This window comes from Aspergillus clavatus, genomic scaffold (genome assembly GCF_000002715.2).
Source record: "Aspergillus clavatus NRRL 1 1099423829795 genomic scaffold, whole genome shotgun sequence".
Lineage (NCBI taxonomy): Eukaryota > Fungi > Ascomycota > Eurotiomycetes > Eurotiales > Aspergillaceae > Aspergillus > Aspergillus clavatus.
In genome coordinates this window covers 2,270,205-2,286,902 of record NW_001517104.1, presented here as the reverse complement: position 1 = coordinate 2,286,902, position 16,698 = coordinate 2,270,205, and the positions used below count along the sequence as shown (strand labels likewise).

Below are 16,698 nucleotides of genomic sequence, written 5' to 3'. Positions count from 1 at the left end.
CAATGAGCTCGGTCTGTTTGGCTGCGTTTTGTCGTCTGGTCATGAAGCTCACATGGAGACATGGAGACCCGACCCGCGCTAGCCTCGACGGGATTAGCTGGTACCAATACATACCATTACGCTGAGTGTCTTTAGGTCCCATTCAAATCTCCCAAAACTACTTCCATTCTGTTACAAGTTACCATCATCAACAACCATGACTTCCACTGCTAGCCACCATGGGCGATAGAAAAGATTTTCGAAGCCTAGTCCTTGAGTTATCCGATCTTGAGATAGCGCTTCTACTCTCTCTTGCTGCCAACGAGCATTGCCTCATCGAAACCACAGAAGACTGCATTCATGACGTTGCCAAAGAACTGACCCTGGTAATTTTTTGAATACATCGTGACATCGCCTTTCTCGCTCATTGCTGACATTGTAGCTAGATATGCTCCAACACATTTGGTCGCTCGTGTAGGATTCTTGACTGTTCGTACGATACCTCTTTTGAGGATTTCTATTATGGGATCTTCGCAACCGATGGGTTGAAATCTGCTGCCCATTCGCGCACACGAAAGGGTGCTGAGTCCGTACGGGAATCCTCTATCTTATTGACCTCAGCTCAGGACTAACAAGGCACTTTCAGATCACCGCTGAACCGTTAGACCGTGCAAAATCGCCTATCTCATGGAAAACTTCGCGAGATAAGAAAGTAGTCGATATCGTCGTTGCAAAGAATTTCAATCTCGTCGACGACGACATACAGCTTCAAGCTTTGGAGGTGGGATGCGCTTGATCAGCATAATCTGCCTCTACTAAGACATTCAACAGTTGATGCGCTCAAAGAGACTGGATACGCAGCATGGGACTATCGAAGCTCCATCCGGCTTTCTTTTTGTGCCGCTTACGGTGCGTGTCTCGGAACAGCTTCACCCAAGCCTAAACTACCATCTCGTATGTTCTGGTCCAAGTCAATGCTGTCTGGATACGCTAACGACCTAGAATGACCACCTTATACTCTCGCATATGCATGAAGCGACCGATGGCTATGTCTACCTTGAAGACAATACCGATTGGCTTTCTGACGGACAGGTGTCTGTATCATCTGTCATTCGCAAGTCGGAAGCTGTGCCGAGCAAACAGGAGATCACCGTTGACCAACACGTATGCTATGGTTCAACATTTTACATTGATTATCTACTGACTGGGAGGGCATAGATGCTGGGCCAGATACAGCAAGCGAGCAACTCTGTCTCCGTAGGGGCGGATATTGTCCGTTACCAGCAAGACATCGTCGTGTTCCTGCGACTAAACCGTGCAGTTGCTGGGGGCATAACTGCGCGGTCGAATATGCAGTTTAGCAAGCTTGCAAAGTACGTCTTATAGAAACCTAGTCTGAGCGGCCGACTCACTCATGGATGACAGGTTCCTTACAACGTTACATGGAATCGATTATCTGACGCCTTCCATCGTGGCCGTCTCTGCAAGGAAGGTCTTTCGCCATCGAATAATCATCGCGAAGCCTGAAGATGATCGAAGCTTGCAATACGGCAGTGACATGAAGGCTGTGGCTCAGGCTCTCGCCCATGTCAGTCCAGACACAATATTAGACGGTGTTTTGACGCTGGAGGCCCCGCTATGAAGGTGGCAGTTATCCAGAGCAAGATCATCCAGGCATATGTACAGCACTGTCTCCGGAACCCAAGCTCGCAATTATACTCCAACCAAACTAAACAATATCATACACATAAACACGCATCAAGCCATACATCTACTCCTTGTCAAGCAACGAAGCAAGCAGCCCAGCCAGCGAATTCAACACAACAAGCACCAAATTCACCACCGGCGCCAGCAAACCCGCACCAAACGACACCAGACATTCCAACGTGTCAACCAGCTTCTCCAAAACATCATTCAGTTCACAAACCCCATCATCGTCCTCCCCTTCATCATCGCTATCGCTATCGCTATCGCTGTCACTGTCACTGTCACTGTCACTTTCTTCTTCAACACCCGTCTCATTCCCAACCCGCCGACGAATACTCTCAAAAGACCGCGGCATAATCCCCTCCACACACCCAGCCTTCTTGACCGCAATCTTCTCCAACAGGGGCCGCAGCATGGTCTGCACCGACGCGATCTTTTCATCCACCGCAGCGTCCCTCCTCCGAATCAAAGCGGGGACAGACCGCTCCTGCGCCTGCGCAACGCTTCCATTACTCGCCTCCGGAGCGAAAGGCGCGCTCGGCGCCGAGGTATGCTCGCCATGTAGCTGGATGAGTTTCTCCAGGAGGGGGCTGATACGCTGGGCTGTTCTGCTGAGCCGGTCGAGATTCTGGCAGTTGAAGTCGGGGGCGGAGAGGGAGAGTGCGGCGCTGAAGGGGAGGAAGGTATAGGCGTATGTCAGGAGGAGGAGAAGGATCGAGGACCACTGCATTGTTTGGCGGTCTTGGGGGAGGGTTTTGTCCCTCTCTCTCTCTCTCTCTCTCTCTCTCTCTCTCTCTTTTGTTTTCCTTTTCTTTCTTTTGCGGGAATTGATGGGCATTGAGATGGAGGGCTATCCGGGGTGTCGACGACTATATATAGATAGACCGGGATGAGTTATCACTTACCAGCATCACATACGGGGCATCGGGGAGAGGAATAGATCAATCACATCTTCGCGTCCTGCATTCTGCATCCTTAGCAGACTCGTCAATCATGATCAAGTGTTCGGTTTGCTTTCTGCGGGCTTGTCATTGCCCGAAAGAGCAAACCTCTGACGATCTGAATCCAATAATCGATTTAGTGCAGCCATTTTGCTCGGAAGCCGGGCTGATCTGCGGACGGAATACGGGGTAGACAAGCAGACATCCTTGCTATCGGGAGATAGATCATTGTACATATCTCTGGATTCCCGTGGTCATCATATCCAGATTTCTTGATACGAATTGATTTGAAGTGCCAGAACCTAAGATATGAAGCCCCATTTAACAAGCCATACAGTGCCCCAGACACGGACACATGTCCAAGACGGTCAAATGAGCCAGCTGCTAAGATAAAAAATAACAAAATTCGCAAATCAACCATGAGTGAATGAGTGACCAATGCAAGACCCCAGTCGCCGAATCACAGCCGGCCGAACAGATACACAAACTTGGGTTTCATGTGAACAACAAGACTCACGATTCGATCTGGACGAGCAACCCAGCTAATCCTTCAGCAATGGCAATACCCGCAGTTCTCCCTAAGAAAATGCAGCCCCCAAGGAATGTGCCTTCAAGGGAATTATACCCGTGCACGCCTCCACCTCCAAAACCTACAACCTCCCCTGCCGCATAAAGGTTGGTGAAACGGGTGCCATCCGAACGGAGGACATTGGCACTCAAGTCAGTTTCCAAACCACCTAAAGTCTTTCTGGTGAGGAGATTCATTCTGACTGCAATCAAGGGTCCATGGCGTGGGTCTAGAAGCTTGTGAGGTTTGACAACCCTGGTGTATTTGTCAGGCCAGAAGTTTCGGGCATTGCGGATGAGCATCAGTTGTGCGTCCTTGGTGTATTCGTTATCTGTTTGGGAGTCACGGAGCTTAATCTCTCTTTGGACTTGATCCTTGTCCAGGAGAGGCCCTCCATGCTTCTGTCCCAACTGACCCATTCTTTCCAGCAATTCTTCAAGAGCCGGTTCTACAATGAAGTCTTCTCCATTTTTCATGAAGGCTTGCACCGGACCTGTGCCATTCGAGCCAAAGAGCCGTTGCAGTAGTAGAAGAATACTCTTGTTGGTGATATCGGGGTTCTGCTCTGATCCAGACAGCGCAAATTCACGAGCAATAATGGTCTTGTTCAGGACAAACCAGGTATAATCATAGCCCGTCGAGCATATATGCCGCAGGGTGGCCAACGTATCACACCCTGGATACAGAAATGGCGGCAATCGCCTGCCTGTTGCATCAAGCCAAAGGGATGATGGCCCAGGAATGACTCGAATTCCATGCTGTGGCCAGATAGGATCCCAGTTCGTCAGCCCTTCTGTATAGTGCCACATCCGATCACTGTTGATCACATTCGCACCGACTTTCTGGGATATCTCAATCATACGCCCATCAACATGAGCAGGTACACCGAGGACAAAAGACCGCGGCACCTTGGGACCCAGTCGATCCACGGGCCAGTACTTCTTCACCAGACCCAGATTCCCTCCAATGCCACCGGACGAGATGAGCACAGCCGGTCCCAGAAGCTCGAAATCATAGATTCCAACTCGGGACGAGGAGACGCCTCGCTCAGCATTCGTCGGCTCCAAAACCTGGCCCCGTACACCCAGCGCAGCCCCCGTATCAGGATCAACGACGATCTCATTGACCCGATGGCGGAACCTAAAATCCACCAAGCCCTTCTTCTCAGCTTCTCTCACGGGACCCGCGAAAGCCTCGACGATAGCCGGTCCCGTCCCCCAGGTGATATGAAACCGTGGAACTGAGTTGCCATGCCCACCAGCCATCCCACTACCGCGTTCCGCCCAGCCTACACTGGTGAATCTCACCCCCAGCGCATTCAGATACGATTCCAGGTCGTCGGTCGCGAAGTTGACAAACGCTTCCGCCCATTTCCTCGGCCACAGGTCTGTTTCGCGGTCGAACCCGGCGCTGTTGAACCAATCCTGCATGGCGAGCTCGCGGCTATCCCGTATCCCCAGTCGGCGCTGGTTGCTCGAGTCCACGCAGAAGATGCCGCCGAGAGACCAGAATGCCTGCCCGCCGAGGTTGGCCGCATTTTCTTGGTCGACGATGATGGTGTGGATGTTGCGCTGGGAGAGCTCGTACGCAGCCACTAGTCCTGCTAGTCCTGCGCCGACTATGATGACGGGTTCTTCACTTGATGCCATTTTGCTTGGTATCGATGAACGATTGATGAAAGCGGTCTAAATAGATAACTTGGTCTATCAGGTGTATATCATAAACGATCGCATGTGGCCAGGATAATCCTACCGAGGTATACATACAAATTGACATTGCATCCGCGCTACAGCAAGAGAGATCCTGGGAGGTAGGAACGACTTAACACCACGCTTGGGCATACCTTCTGATATTTATCGCTGCTCACTTCTTCTTTTCCTGTCAGGAGACAATGGTCTTAATCTGAGGCATCATCTCACAATGTCGACAAACTGTGTAGTTGTACTAGTTGCACTGTGCAGGGATGATGGCACGTACGTAGAGTCGTCTATCATTCATACATGGAGAAGCTGCAGGTTCCCGAATTCATGCCATCCAAACCATACAAACCCGTAACGAGTCATCGAAGTACACAAAAAAAATATACATCACATGGCAATCGCGGTGGGCACAAGTCATCACCTCGAAGGTCCTGGTACACTTTTCAGAAACATATCAGGAGGAACAAAGTCCGCTTTAGGCTGGGGCTGATTGTCAGCCTCACCGTTTCTCTCGCCAGCTTGAGAGCTCGAATCGACCGAAGCCATGAGTTTGCGCCATTCCGAAAGAACAGCACCGATTTCAATCTTGGCATCCCCGACGATGGCATCCATCTTGATGTCGTTCCGATCGTACCCAAAGGGGTCTTCCAGCTGCGAGCCGATTCCTTCAATACCGTACAGGGTGAAGATCACCAAACTGACTATTGGAATAGTCCACCATCCCATATCGTCGACCATGGCGAAGGGGAGGACACAGCCGTACAGCGCGAGGACTTGTTTTTGGTGGATCCTAGGGAAGTTGTGAGTACTGAGTCGCGTAGGTCAAAACGTTTGAGGCAGGTATGGGGTCACTCACAAATGCGCGACAGGTATGGGTGTCAGCTTGATGGTTTCCATTTTCCCATACGCATCGGTCAGAGTATTCAGCTGTCCTTGCATTTGGCTTGCGCCGGGGGCATTGAACCAGCCCCGCTCCACGCCTCTTTTGATGAAGCCATCGACGAAGAAGGTCAGCTGGAAAGGCAGGCCCAGCCCATCATCCTCATGACCCTCCAGGCCCGCGGGAAGAAGACTCGCGTAGTCCGGATCGTACCCAGCGGTACCGTTTTCATTTACATCGCTTCCCAGAGCCCATGCCGCGCCCCATTCGGCCCGCAGATGATTCTTGACGGCGAAGGGGATGGCCATGAGAATGCGGATCGTCCGCTCGATGTCCTGCTTCTCAGCGGCCGTGGGCGGCCCGCTATTGTTGTAGGCGTTTGTGGCGATTGTACGAACGAGATTCCGGACACAGGTGTTGATCGTATTCATGCCGTTGCGGCCATCCCAGAATCGATTGTAAGAAGTCTGATTCCGGAAGACGAGCATCAAACCCACAACGATAGACAGAGATGGAATCTGATGTCGTCAGAATTCTGGTTCCGCAGAGCATACTCGAGTCAACAAGAACGCAATCACCTACAATGGAGTTCGGCAAACCGACGGTGTCGAAAACACACTCATCCAGGTAGACGACAAGCGCCGTAAACAACGCATGCAGAGACACAGGAACGAGAATCGCACCATGGATCGCACCCTTGATGAACCGGAACACCAGCGGCCATCTAGATACCCCAAGTCAATCAAACAATCAATTAATCAATCAATCAATCAATCAATTCCCTCCAACATCCCAAAAGAAATCAAAAGGAAAAACAGAGACGAAGAGGGGGGGGAAACATACCGCCGCGGCTTCCTCCTCGACGACAGCGAATGCGGATGCGTTCCTGTCCGATGATGATGGCCTCCTTCACGACAGAACCCAAATGTCCCAGTCGGCGAGGAAGGCTCGCTAGTCGTAACCCTCATTGTTCAGCCGGGGTAAACCAGTCAATCAATTTCCAGTCTCGGTTGCGTTGCTTCGCTCCGTCTTCAGTAGACTAAACAGAATCGAGTACAAAACACAAAGACAGACAAAAAAAACCAAAACAAAACAAAGGGTCGATAGAAACGGAATGGTTCGATGAGGGGCGCGGAGTCGGATTCTAATCTAATAATCTAGTGATTCTAGTCTAGCGGTCAAGGTTCTCGATATGTGATGGAGACGAGACAAGACGAGAAGAGAAATCAGGTGATGTTCGATCTGGCACAAGTCTGGAGTTTAAATAATAATGGCTAGGTAGCTGGGATTTAAGATAAACAGACACGGCCACAGACGCAGTCTACATGGAGCGGAGCGTGTTTATGTATCCATGGATTATCTACAGAGTATACCTCTCTCAATCCTCAAGAGTGTTTTATAAAAGTTGTCTAGTTCTACCAGTAATTCGGATTCCAACTCCGTAGAGTTGTGGTCGCGGCGATCCGATCCAAGCGCCAACTGGCGAGGGCGGGGTATCTGCAGAGTGACAGCAGTGGTCTGACCTTCTGGTAAGGGCTGATTCGACGATCTCAAGCACGGTGACGTCGAAAGTAGTGACATGCGCTGGGACAACTCTACTCGGAACATATAGACGGTAATATGACCAGGGGCCATTGCATTAAGCTCAAAGATTAACGAAACTCATCCTACTCGTAAGGGGGTGTGTATGTGTATGTGTATGCGCAACGCTAAACGACAGTAGTTGGGGATGAATGCGGATGGCGTCCACTGATTCAGCTCGGAAACGAGATAGTTCCACGAACGAGATGGGGTTCCGGTGTCTGGAGATGGGGGTAAAAGCGATGGTCCTTGACGGAAGCCCGTTCTACGGGCAGAGCGTTGAATGCCCAATGCCAAATCCATACAGCAGACGAAAAGAAAATTCAGTAGCGAATCGATGGCCGAAGTCAGAGGGCAGAATGCTAGGCGCAAAGCAAGCAAGTGATGGTGCATGATGGGGTATAATGTAGGTGGGGTGAATGTGTCTTGCAGAGGTGGATGGAAGCAATGTAAAAATAGGACGAGCAGGACATTAGGACGAGTGGCAACCCAAAACTCATGCAGAACTTGACAGACGAGAGGAAGCACGACCGAGGGAGTTGGTGCAGTGGTGGTGGTATCCAATCAGATGCATCTAACCTGGTCAACTGCGGGATTTCCGAAAATGATGAAGTCGAAACTCAAATGTGCATGTGCATATGCATCCTAAAGCCATATGCACACGCGTGGCCTTTGAACTCGTACGGCAGGCCCGCGACACGCCTGATTCACGACATGCCGGCTCGTCCATCAAAAGCCAAGGGTCCCGAGTCGTTTCTCGGCGTCAAAGGGTTATCATCGGACGATTCGGAGCGAAATGGCGTGTCTGAACGTAGCTGTGCTTGGCGAATCGGAAGGGGATTGGTAGCTTGTGTCAGAGATTGGAGGCCAGGTACCCCATCAGAAAGATCCATCTGAGGCGCAGAAGTCACATTCGTCACAGCGCGTTCGAGGGAAGCGGATACCGAATTTGGAGACTGCGCAACATCTGGTTCTGAAGTCGACGAACCATCATCTTGAATCCGCATGCTTTCGATGTTGTTGGTAAGGCCCTCCTCCGTTGGCGTATCGGCTTGCTGATGATCTCCTCCCACCACGCTATCCGACAAATCACCCACGGCGCGATCCGCTTCCAACCGACCCGGTTGCGAGCCAGATGACGATTCTGCCGCTGGTGTCTGTTGGGATTCGGGCTCTGGTGCACTTTCTTTCCTTTCGGTAGTGTCATAGTCGTTGGTATCGTCAACCTCGGCGCTCAGATCCGTGTAGGCGCGGCAATTGGGACATTGAAACATCGGGTATTCAGGGGTATGGATCAGGCGGCTGATGCATTTGTAATGCCAAACGTGCGCACAAGCTGCCATAAATAGGCACTGATACGGTCGCTGTGTCAAGTCAGAAATTTGCGCGTCCGAAAAACATCTCCTTAAGACGAATGAATACTCACCAAAACGGAGCCAAGGCAAATCGAACATTCACGACAACCGGAATAGTCTGCGGTGTCGCCTTTGCCGAGGTTCTTGATAAGACTGGCTGTATTTTTGCTGAACAGAAAGGTCAGTTACACAACCTATAGAGATTTCAATCGCAGAGGATCCATACTTAAATTCGTTGGGCTGCTGCTGCCAGGACCGATTGCACTCAATCCGTATCCGCACGCAACGAAAGATCGTCTCCTCGCCACCTCTGAAATCGATTCCAAGCTGCACAATATCCCCATCCTTGATGGTATACAGCCGCGACACCATGTTCGGCTGACTCAATCGCATGTGATTCAGGAACGTCCCTGAGGAGCTCCCCACGTCCTTGATATGCCATTGCCCATTGATGTATAGGAACTCGCAGTGTTTGCGACTCACAACTTTCGACTTGAACCCCACAGGGGCATCTGACGGTTCGGTCGGGTTGGGCACATGGAGGCCATCGCGTTCCGAGTATCGGCCCACACGAATCACACTGCTATCAGATGGCAGCGTGCGTGAGACGGGGATGAAGTTCAGGGACGGCTTGGAACTCTGGCTGGTCTCCTGGTGGGGGAAAAAGCGGATGGTGGCCTTCCCCTTCGGCTGAAGGGACGACGAACTGCCAGTCGCGGTCGGATCGGAACCATCAGGAATCCCGCTCGTAGGATTCATGGATCCCGCTGGGCTGGTTGGCTGCGTGTCATTTCGCGCGTCTGACGTTGCTGTAGAAGCGCCTGGCCGCGCCATCGTCTCAGATACCTGGTCACCAGAGTCGTTCGAAGGGGTCGAGCGGAAAGAATCGGAGGAACGATCGCGGGAGCTCAAATCAATGTCGGCGACGCGATATTGGGGGAAGATAGCAGAGCTATAGCGAGCTAGGGTGGATTGCTCGGTGTTGGGGCATGGAGCTGGGTTGGAGGTCCCTTCTGAAGGGAGAGACGAAGGCTCAGGACTTGTCGGCGAAGTTGGGGATGGCGAAAACCAGGGCACACGACTACTAAAAGTATGTCGACGAGAAGAGCGCTGGGTAGGAGCGGACGAGGTCGACGAAGATGCGTGAGGAGAAAAATGATTCTGGGTGTAGGCACGGAGTTGGCTCAATCGTCGGCGGGGCCCTGAGCGAGAATCGGATGGAAAGTTGGCGGTGGAGGCGGAAACAGTTGAGGCAGACATTAAGAAAGTGGAACACCACAAACTTGGGCAGTTCGCAAAGTGAAGGTTCGCGGCGGAGGGAAGCAATATAAAAATAAAAAAAAAACAAAAAAACAATATATATAAATATGTATTTATATATGTATAACGAATATGACGGCGAGATCGGTATCAAGGCCAATCGAGTATAAATCCTATGACCGCAATCTGAACTCCGATGCTTGCCTGAGATCAGCAACAAACAGTTCGGACTAGGGAATCCTGGGCATATGTGATGGTTCGGTCGGGGTGAATATGAAAGATAGTCAACGATTACGTCCAGCGCAAGGCAGTTCGGAGTGAGAGTCTCAACAGAAGAGTTCCGAGAAAAGGTACCCAAGGGACGAGAGGGAGGAGAGTTCAAGATCTCAACAGCGATGGTTGTTTATGAGGGAAAAGGAGAATACAAAAGAGAAAAAAAAAAAAAAAAAAAAGCAAGTCGAGCGTTTTGCGCCGAGGAAAATGGTGGCCAACCATGCGAGTGTCGCGAGGACCATCAGATGGTAAGATCTGCTTCAGTGGGGCAACGTCAAAAGGGAATGGTATGTTGATTATAGACTAGTAGATACTAGATAGTAGTAATAATAGTAGTAGTTCAAGGAGAAGAAAATACTTTCTTAGCAAAAAGGAGTAACCAGTTACCAGTGTGACTGTGCTATCATGCAGCAGTAGAGTAGCGCATGGTATATCGTCGCTGGCCTTAACAACGTTCAATTAAAGTACTGGCTTGGAAGCGAGTAATCCTCCATCGTGAACCATGGGATGATGGGATGATGGGATAAACAAGACTGACTAACGTTGTTTGGGGGGGAATTCCACCTTGTCTTTGAAGACAACATTCTTTGCAGTCAGATCGATCTGTGATGTGTGTAAACAATGGCCTCAGCCATCTGCAAAGGGGAGACAACATCCCTCTCCTCCTCCTCCTCCAACATATCTATCCAGAACATATTAAATTCCTGTGGCTTGCTCCAGCTATCTTAGTTGTTTGGTTCCCAGTCGTAACTACTACTGAACTACTGTACTCCGTAGATAGTTATTTTCTGTCCCCCAGCAGACAGCGGACCAGTGGACCACCAAGGCCTTACCGGCGTGCCGCCTTGCCGTCCCTAGCCTGTAGCCATCGAACTAGCCTCAACACAAAAGCTTCCTCCCCAGTTTCGGGGGGTTTTTAGTGCAGTGTCTAGCTTGCGGGGCAACCTAGGAGACAAAGCACACTGTTGGTCTCTGGGCTATGTTATTGGCTCCGACACGTCCGTCATGGAGAATTTCAAGGGGCTTTGAGCCTTTTTGAGCCTTTGAGGAAACCTCATGTGATGTGACTGTCTTTGGCACTGTTCTCACGTGGCCACTGTGGCGAATCGGTGGCTATGGATTGGGCACTATTAATATTTGTAGAGACTAGAGACGTTAAGCACTAGGATTAGGTCTCTACTCTCTACATACATGCTGCGGGGCCAAGGATATTGGCTGTCGGAGGCGATGATAAGCTGGTAGGAGGATTGTCCCTCCAAAAATTGAGTGACATAAGACCCGAGAAGGCACTATACCTCGGGGCGTGCTGACTTGAGATACTTCAGGTGAAAGGGAAACCAACTTCAGAAGCGTTTATGATTATATATGCATACATCATCAACTAGGTCTTGGCCCGTCTCTGGGTCTTTATATGCATCACACAGTGTAACTTTCGGGGGTATTCCCGTAGCACGTTCTGTCTTGATAGGAAAAACTACTGCATATCATACCACCGGAACTCGTTGCAAGTGGATTTCAACGGCCTTTGCGTTAGCCGGTAGCTTAGCTTCGTATCTATGCGTTCACAATAGAGCTGCCATGCGAGATCGTCGTCGCTGTCTGGCAGTTGAACAGCCAGCCAGTGGCTCCCTACCAAGGTGATATAGCCTCGTTCATCATCCGTCATATCGTACGGCCCGCATAGATGATCTTCGCTCTTTATCCGGTTCCCATACCGCATTTCTGAGGTTGCCGCATCGCAGAATACCCATCGCAATGTGGGTGGTTGCTCAGCCCCAATACAGACGAAGCCGGACGTATTTCCTTGCCCGAAGGATGGAAGACGGTAGAACCCCCCCCCTTGAACCAAACCATCTCATTGCTGGGCCGCTGCGTTATGTACAACTAAGGAGCGGTTAGTGATATCGCCGGTGTAACAATTGTACTTTCCCGTCTGGATGCGCGTAGACCTTGGCATCCTTGAGCTCCAACCGTTCCTTCGTTGAGCCTTCCTGGAAATCTGTTGTCATGAGCAGATTGGCGGGCTGTTTCCGATCTTCCACCTGCTGGCGCTTGTTTTCTTCGCGCTTCAGGTCATGGTCCTCTCGATTGTGCTTGTCATCCTCCGTGAGACTTACTATACCTCCATTTCTCACGAAGTTGCGAACCTTCTCTCGCTCACCCAGGTGCAAGGAGTGAGATCTCCCTCAGAAAATGGCTGCAGAGTAAGTGTTGCGATTCCCTCTCTTGTGCGTGAAGGCAAAATAGTCATGTCAGTCGGGAAGCACTATGCTGATTCCACTGTGCCATTGGAAACTCCAGCGACGAGACCAAAGATCAACAACTTTCGGAGAACGACGGCCACACCAAGATCGCCAAACAAGACCCAAGTGGAAAGAACAAGAAGAATCAAGGACTCCAACCTGAAGGTCACCATTCATCTGGACTTGGTGGCTGAAGTCGATATAAAGATCACGGCGCAATTGTACGGTGACATTGTGGTTGGATTGCTTTAACTGCCGAAATGACTTCCTGCAGGCAGCCAGCAGAGCCTGCTTGACTTCTGCCTTTGACTTGGTGGTGGATATCCATTCCTGCCATGTAAAGCCCATAAATTGCTAGGTCTTGACCATGATAGGAAATTTTGCCTCGAACGTATCATCTCTCGGAGCAGCTGTTGTCCGAGGACTAGACAGCTTATCACTGCGACTTTATCATGTCTGCGTCTAGGATGTGTTTCTATTTTGGGCGATTCAAATCCCGATGAAACAAACGCGAGATGCCCCTCCTCCCACTTGCTTTAGGAAAATCTATGCTGGCAATTTGGCAGGGTATTGAAACTGAGGCTAGAGCTGCAATGTCATGTAAAGTATCTCTAAGATGACCAAGCCAGGTTGATTTACTTGGTGTTAGGAAAGGGTCTCCCCCACCATCCACTCGGAAACATCCTGATTATGTTGATCATCAGTCACTTGTCTGGTGATCATTCACGTCATTCGTCAGTAAGCTTCCCTGAAGGTAATTTGGGGAAGTCAACATTTCAAAGGCAAGAGATGGGATAAGAGAAATTGGGTTTTCGTGGCCTCAGTGAGTCGTCTTCATGTCTCTCAATGCGAGAGATGAGACGTTGAGATTTGGTTCGCCTTTGGAGTCCTGCGATGCTGTTTCGGCGGTCTTGGGAATAGTAACACAATTGGCTCTTAGGAGGATGAAACCACCTTATGCGATCAAGGCATAAACCAAGTATGCCTGGATTTCTTCTCCCGTGATTGTTTAAATCGTCGTCGTTCTTTATCCGATTGTCCGATAGATATAGATATCAATATATCTAATCGATACCAGCAAAAAGCTGAAGCCATCTCCTAGCTTCAAATGCTCTAGTCTGTTTTAGTAGTGTTGATTTCATGGCGCAGATAAACAGGATGGCTGGCGCGGATAAGGGAAATGACTGGAGATAAACAACAGACACAAGGGAACGATGGGATCTGTTCCCAGATCATGTTCCATCCTCACAATCCGGAGGTTCTTGAGATGAAATAATTATACAAGGATCTGGGGGTTAGAGACTTGATGACCAAAGCCATAAAGGGTCATGTAGATGGACCTTCTGCCATTCGTAGTCAAGGAGCTTCCTTCTCCCTCAGTGACATCGAGATAACTACCTGCACTCCCTGGAAGTCCACGCTAACCCACCTAAACAGAGCAGCAGACCAGCTAGGTACGGAGTCGACACTGTTCAGCTCCAACCACCATTCCTCTGCCATCCTCCATCACTCTCCCTCTCCTCTCGTTGAATCCCATTGTTCTCACATTCCAGAAGTTCCAAGAAAAACTTCCTTTTTGTTTCATCACTAGAGAACAAGCAAGATCAGGAGCATACATACATCGAAATCATACGGGAAGCCGATTACCTCACCCTGTCCTTCCGTCCTATCACACGACGTTGCTGTGCTCCCGCGCCTACCTTAGTCCCTAGCTCCCTCAGTGCTGCTATATGCAGAGCCTCCCATGTTCCATCGCCAATCGACTTGAACTTCTTTTCTGCATTTCTTCCCTCGTCTAGTCGTCATCCTCGGATCGCATTCTTCCCCACAGGATCTGTCGCCTAGGACCGCAGAACAACAACAATAACAAGGAGGGGGAAAATAATAAAGGAAACCACCTTCTCTCCTGGACCGACTGCTGTCCCTTTCACACCTACCTTTGCTTTGAGTTGACGCTTGCGGGGCCGTCACTTGGTCCTGCGGGCCTCCTGTCATCGCAGGTATGAGTGGGATTGCGAATGCCTGTCTGTCCTGTCTTTCGGCAGTCGACCGCTGGTGTCATATCACGGCTTGTCTCGGTCCCATCGGAGGTCGCTCGCGAGATGGCATCTACGAGACAACCCTGGCCGACAATGAGCGGGAAGCTGTGTCTGATCTGCTTGGCTACCTAGAAAATGTATGTATCGCAGCTGTCTTCTGTCTATCCTTTACTCCTTGAAAAGCCATGTACTTGTTGTGCTGGCTGCCTCTACCTAATCCCATCACTCCTGTGTCCCTCTTTCGCGACGTATCGCTAACATGACTCTTCCATAGCGGGCTGAAACCGATTTCTTCTCTGGCGAACCTCTTCGCGCTTTGAGCACTTTGGTTTACTCCGATAACGTAGACCTGCAACGAAGTGCTAGCTTGACATTTGCGGAGATAACTGAGCGAGGTACGTCACAGATTTGCGAGAAGCGGGAATGATGGTTAACGTTGGTATGCCTGTCGCAGATGTACGCGAAGTCGACCGAGATACCCTCGAGCCTATACTCTTCCTACTTCAGAGCTCGGATATCGAAGTCCAGAGAGCCGCTAGCGCAGCGCTGGGAAATCTCGCCGTGGATGGTCCGTTGCTCGATGCTCTGCCCACAGTTGGTTGATGCTGATAACTTGTAGCGGAAAACAAGGTGCTTATTGTCGCTCTGGGAGGGCTGGCTCCTCTCATCCGCCAGATGATGTCGCCCAACGTCGAGGTTCAGTGCAATGCTGTCGGATGTATCACCAACCTAGCAACGCATGAGGAAAACAAAGCCAAGATTGCCCGATCGGGCGCACTGGGCCCATTAATTCGTCTCGCTAGATCCAAGGACATGCGTGTACAACGCAATGCCACTGGAGCGCTTTTGAACATGACGCATTCGGGTAGGCTGGCCTGCATCTGACTCGCCCATGGTGCGCCTTGCTGACCATGCTTTTATAGATGACAACCGACAACAACTGGTTAACGCCGGCGCCATCCCCGTCCTCGTTCAATTGCTCTCCTCCTCCGACGTCGATGTACAATACTACTGCACAACCGCACTCAGCAATATAGCCGTCGATGCGTCGAATCGCAAAAGGCTCGCTCAGACAGAATCCCGCTTAGTCCAATCCCTCGTTCACCTGATGGACTCCTCCACACCAAAGGTCCAATGCCAAGCAGCCCTTGCACTTAGGAATCTGGCCTCCGATGAGAAATATCAACTGGAGATTGTCCGTGCAAAGGGTCTCCCACCATTGCTACGCTTGCTGCAGTCCTCGTACCTTCCGCTGATCCTCTCTGCCGTGGCCTGCATCCGTAATATCTCCATTCACCCTCTCAACGAATCTCCCATCATCGACGCGGGCTTCCTGAAGCCATTGGTGGATCTCTTGGGCTCGACCGACAACGAAGAGATCCAATGTCACGCCATATCGACACTTCGGAATCTTGCTGCAAGTTCGGATCGTAACAAGGAACTCGTGCTTCAGGCCGGTGCTGTGCAGAAATGCAAGGATCTGGTCCTGCGGGTGCCCTTGAGCGTTCAATCCGAAATGACTGCCGCAATTGCTGTGCTGGCTCTCAGCGATGAACTGAAACCGCATCTTCTCAACCTCGGTGTTTTTGACGTTCTAATTCCTCTGACGAATTCAGAAAGCATTGAAGTGCAAGGCAACAGCGCTGCTGCCTTGGGTAATCTCTCGTCGAAGGGTGAGTACATACCGGATACCCTACGCGAGCTTTTCTTCTTTAAAAATACTAATACTCTCATTAGTCGGGGATTATTCGATCTTTGTCCGTGATTGGGCTGACCCCAACGGAGGCATCCACGGCTATCTCAAGAAGTTCCTCGCAAGCGGCGACCCTACCTTCCAGCACATCGCTATATGGACGCTTCTCCAGCTCCTAGAATCCGAGGATAAGCGGCTTATCGGCTACATTTCCCAATCTGAAGACATCGTGCAAATGGTCAAAACAATCTCAGACAAGAACGTCGAATCTGATGAAGAAGACGGGGAAGATGGTGAGGCCGAGGTCATTGCGCTGGCACGGCGATGCCTCGGGCTACTGGGCAATGGCCCTAAGCAAACACTTGTAGAAGGCTGAGGCGATGTATTTGAATGTCCTGTGCCATGAATCTTTTTTTTTCCACTCTATATCCTTCTCGCTCCTTCTCGTCCATATGTCGAACCTTTCTTGTTTCCCATCC

At 50.6% G+C, this 16,698-nt stretch overlaps 7 protein-coding genes across 7 annotated transcripts, besides 6 other annotated features; 3 read left to right on the top strand and 4 right to left on the bottom strand.

The window, feature by feature from the left end:
- Positions 1-218: 218 nt before the first annotated feature.
- ACLA_016590 (uncharacterized protein) lies at positions 219-1,621 on the top strand (the record flags this gene model as incomplete). The annotated part of the gene is made up of 5 exons (XM_001274638.1): positions 219-365; positions 626-760; positions 811-933; positions 1,198-1,352; positions 1,405-1,621. 5 exons carry the CDS (start codon positions 219-221, stop codon positions 1,619-1,621), a joined length of 777 nt encoding a protein of 258 aa, XP_001274639.1.
- A 129-nt stretch (positions 1,622-1,750) lies between these two features.
- On the bottom strand, positions 1,751-2,416 carry ACLA_016580 (uncharacterized protein; the record flags this gene model as incomplete). Its single annotated transcript, XM_001274637.1, has 1 exon — positions 1,751-2,416. One exon carries the CDS (start codon positions 2,414-2,416, stop codon positions 1,751-1,753), a length of 666 nt encoding a protein of 221 aa, XP_001274638.1.
- Positions 1,954-1,978: a microsatellite.
- Positions 2,417-2,444: 28 nt separating the features above from the next.
- Positions 2,445-2,483: a microsatellite.
- Positions 2,449-2,483: a microsatellite.
- A 657-nt stretch (positions 2,484-3,140) lies between these two features.
- Positions 3,141-4,844, bottom strand: ACLA_016570 (FAD-binding dehydrogenase; the record flags this gene model as incomplete). Its single annotated transcript, XM_001274636.1, has 1 exon — positions 3,141-4,844. The coding sequence occupies one exon, from the start codon at positions 4,842-4,844 to the stop codon at positions 3,141-3,143; it is 1,704 nt and encodes a 567-aa protein (XP_001274637.1).
- Positions 4,845-5,312: 468 nt separating this feature from the next.
- On the bottom strand, positions 5,313-6,743 carry ACLA_016560 (bestrophin family protein; the record flags this gene model as incomplete). Its single annotated transcript, XM_001274635.1, has 4 exons — positions 5,313-5,685; positions 5,752-6,293; positions 6,358-6,499; positions 6,619-6,743. 4 exons carry the CDS (start codon positions 6,741-6,743, stop codon positions 5,313-5,315), a joined length of 1,182 nt encoding a protein of 393 aa, XP_001274636.1.
- Positions 6,514-6,554: a microsatellite.
- Positions 6,515-6,554: a microsatellite.
- Positions 6,744-8,063: 1,320 nt separating the features above from the next.
- Positions 8,064-9,971, bottom strand: ACLA_016550 (FHA domain protein; the record flags this gene model as incomplete). Its single annotated transcript, XM_001274634.1, has 3 exons — positions 8,064-8,720; positions 8,783-8,879; positions 8,938-9,971. The coding sequence occupies 3 exons, from the start codon at positions 9,969-9,971 to the stop codon at positions 8,064-8,066; spliced, it is 1,788 nt and encodes a 595-aa protein (XP_001274635.1).
- A 425-nt stretch (positions 9,972-10,396) lies between these two features.
- Positions 10,397-10,423: a microsatellite.
- A 2,070-nt stretch (positions 10,424-12,493) lies between these two features.
- Positions 12,494-12,739, top strand: ACLA_016540 (uncharacterized protein; the record flags this gene model as incomplete). Its single annotated transcript, XM_001274633.1, has 1 exon — positions 12,494-12,739. One exon carries the CDS (start codon positions 12,494-12,496, stop codon positions 12,737-12,739), a length of 246 nt encoding a protein of 81 aa, XP_001274634.1.
- Positions 12,740-14,489: 1,750 nt separating this feature from the next.
- On the top strand, positions 14,490-16,595 carry vac8 (protein anchor VAC8; the record flags this gene model as incomplete). The annotated part of the gene is made up of 6 exons (XM_001274632.1): positions 14,490-14,663; positions 14,801-14,921; positions 14,981-15,094; positions 15,146-15,391; positions 15,450-16,199; positions 16,264-16,595. The coding sequence occupies 6 exons, from the start codon at positions 14,490-14,492 to the stop codon at positions 16,593-16,595; spliced, it is 1,737 nt and encodes a 578-aa protein (XP_001274633.1).
- Positions 16,596-16,698: the final 103 nt, after the last annotated feature.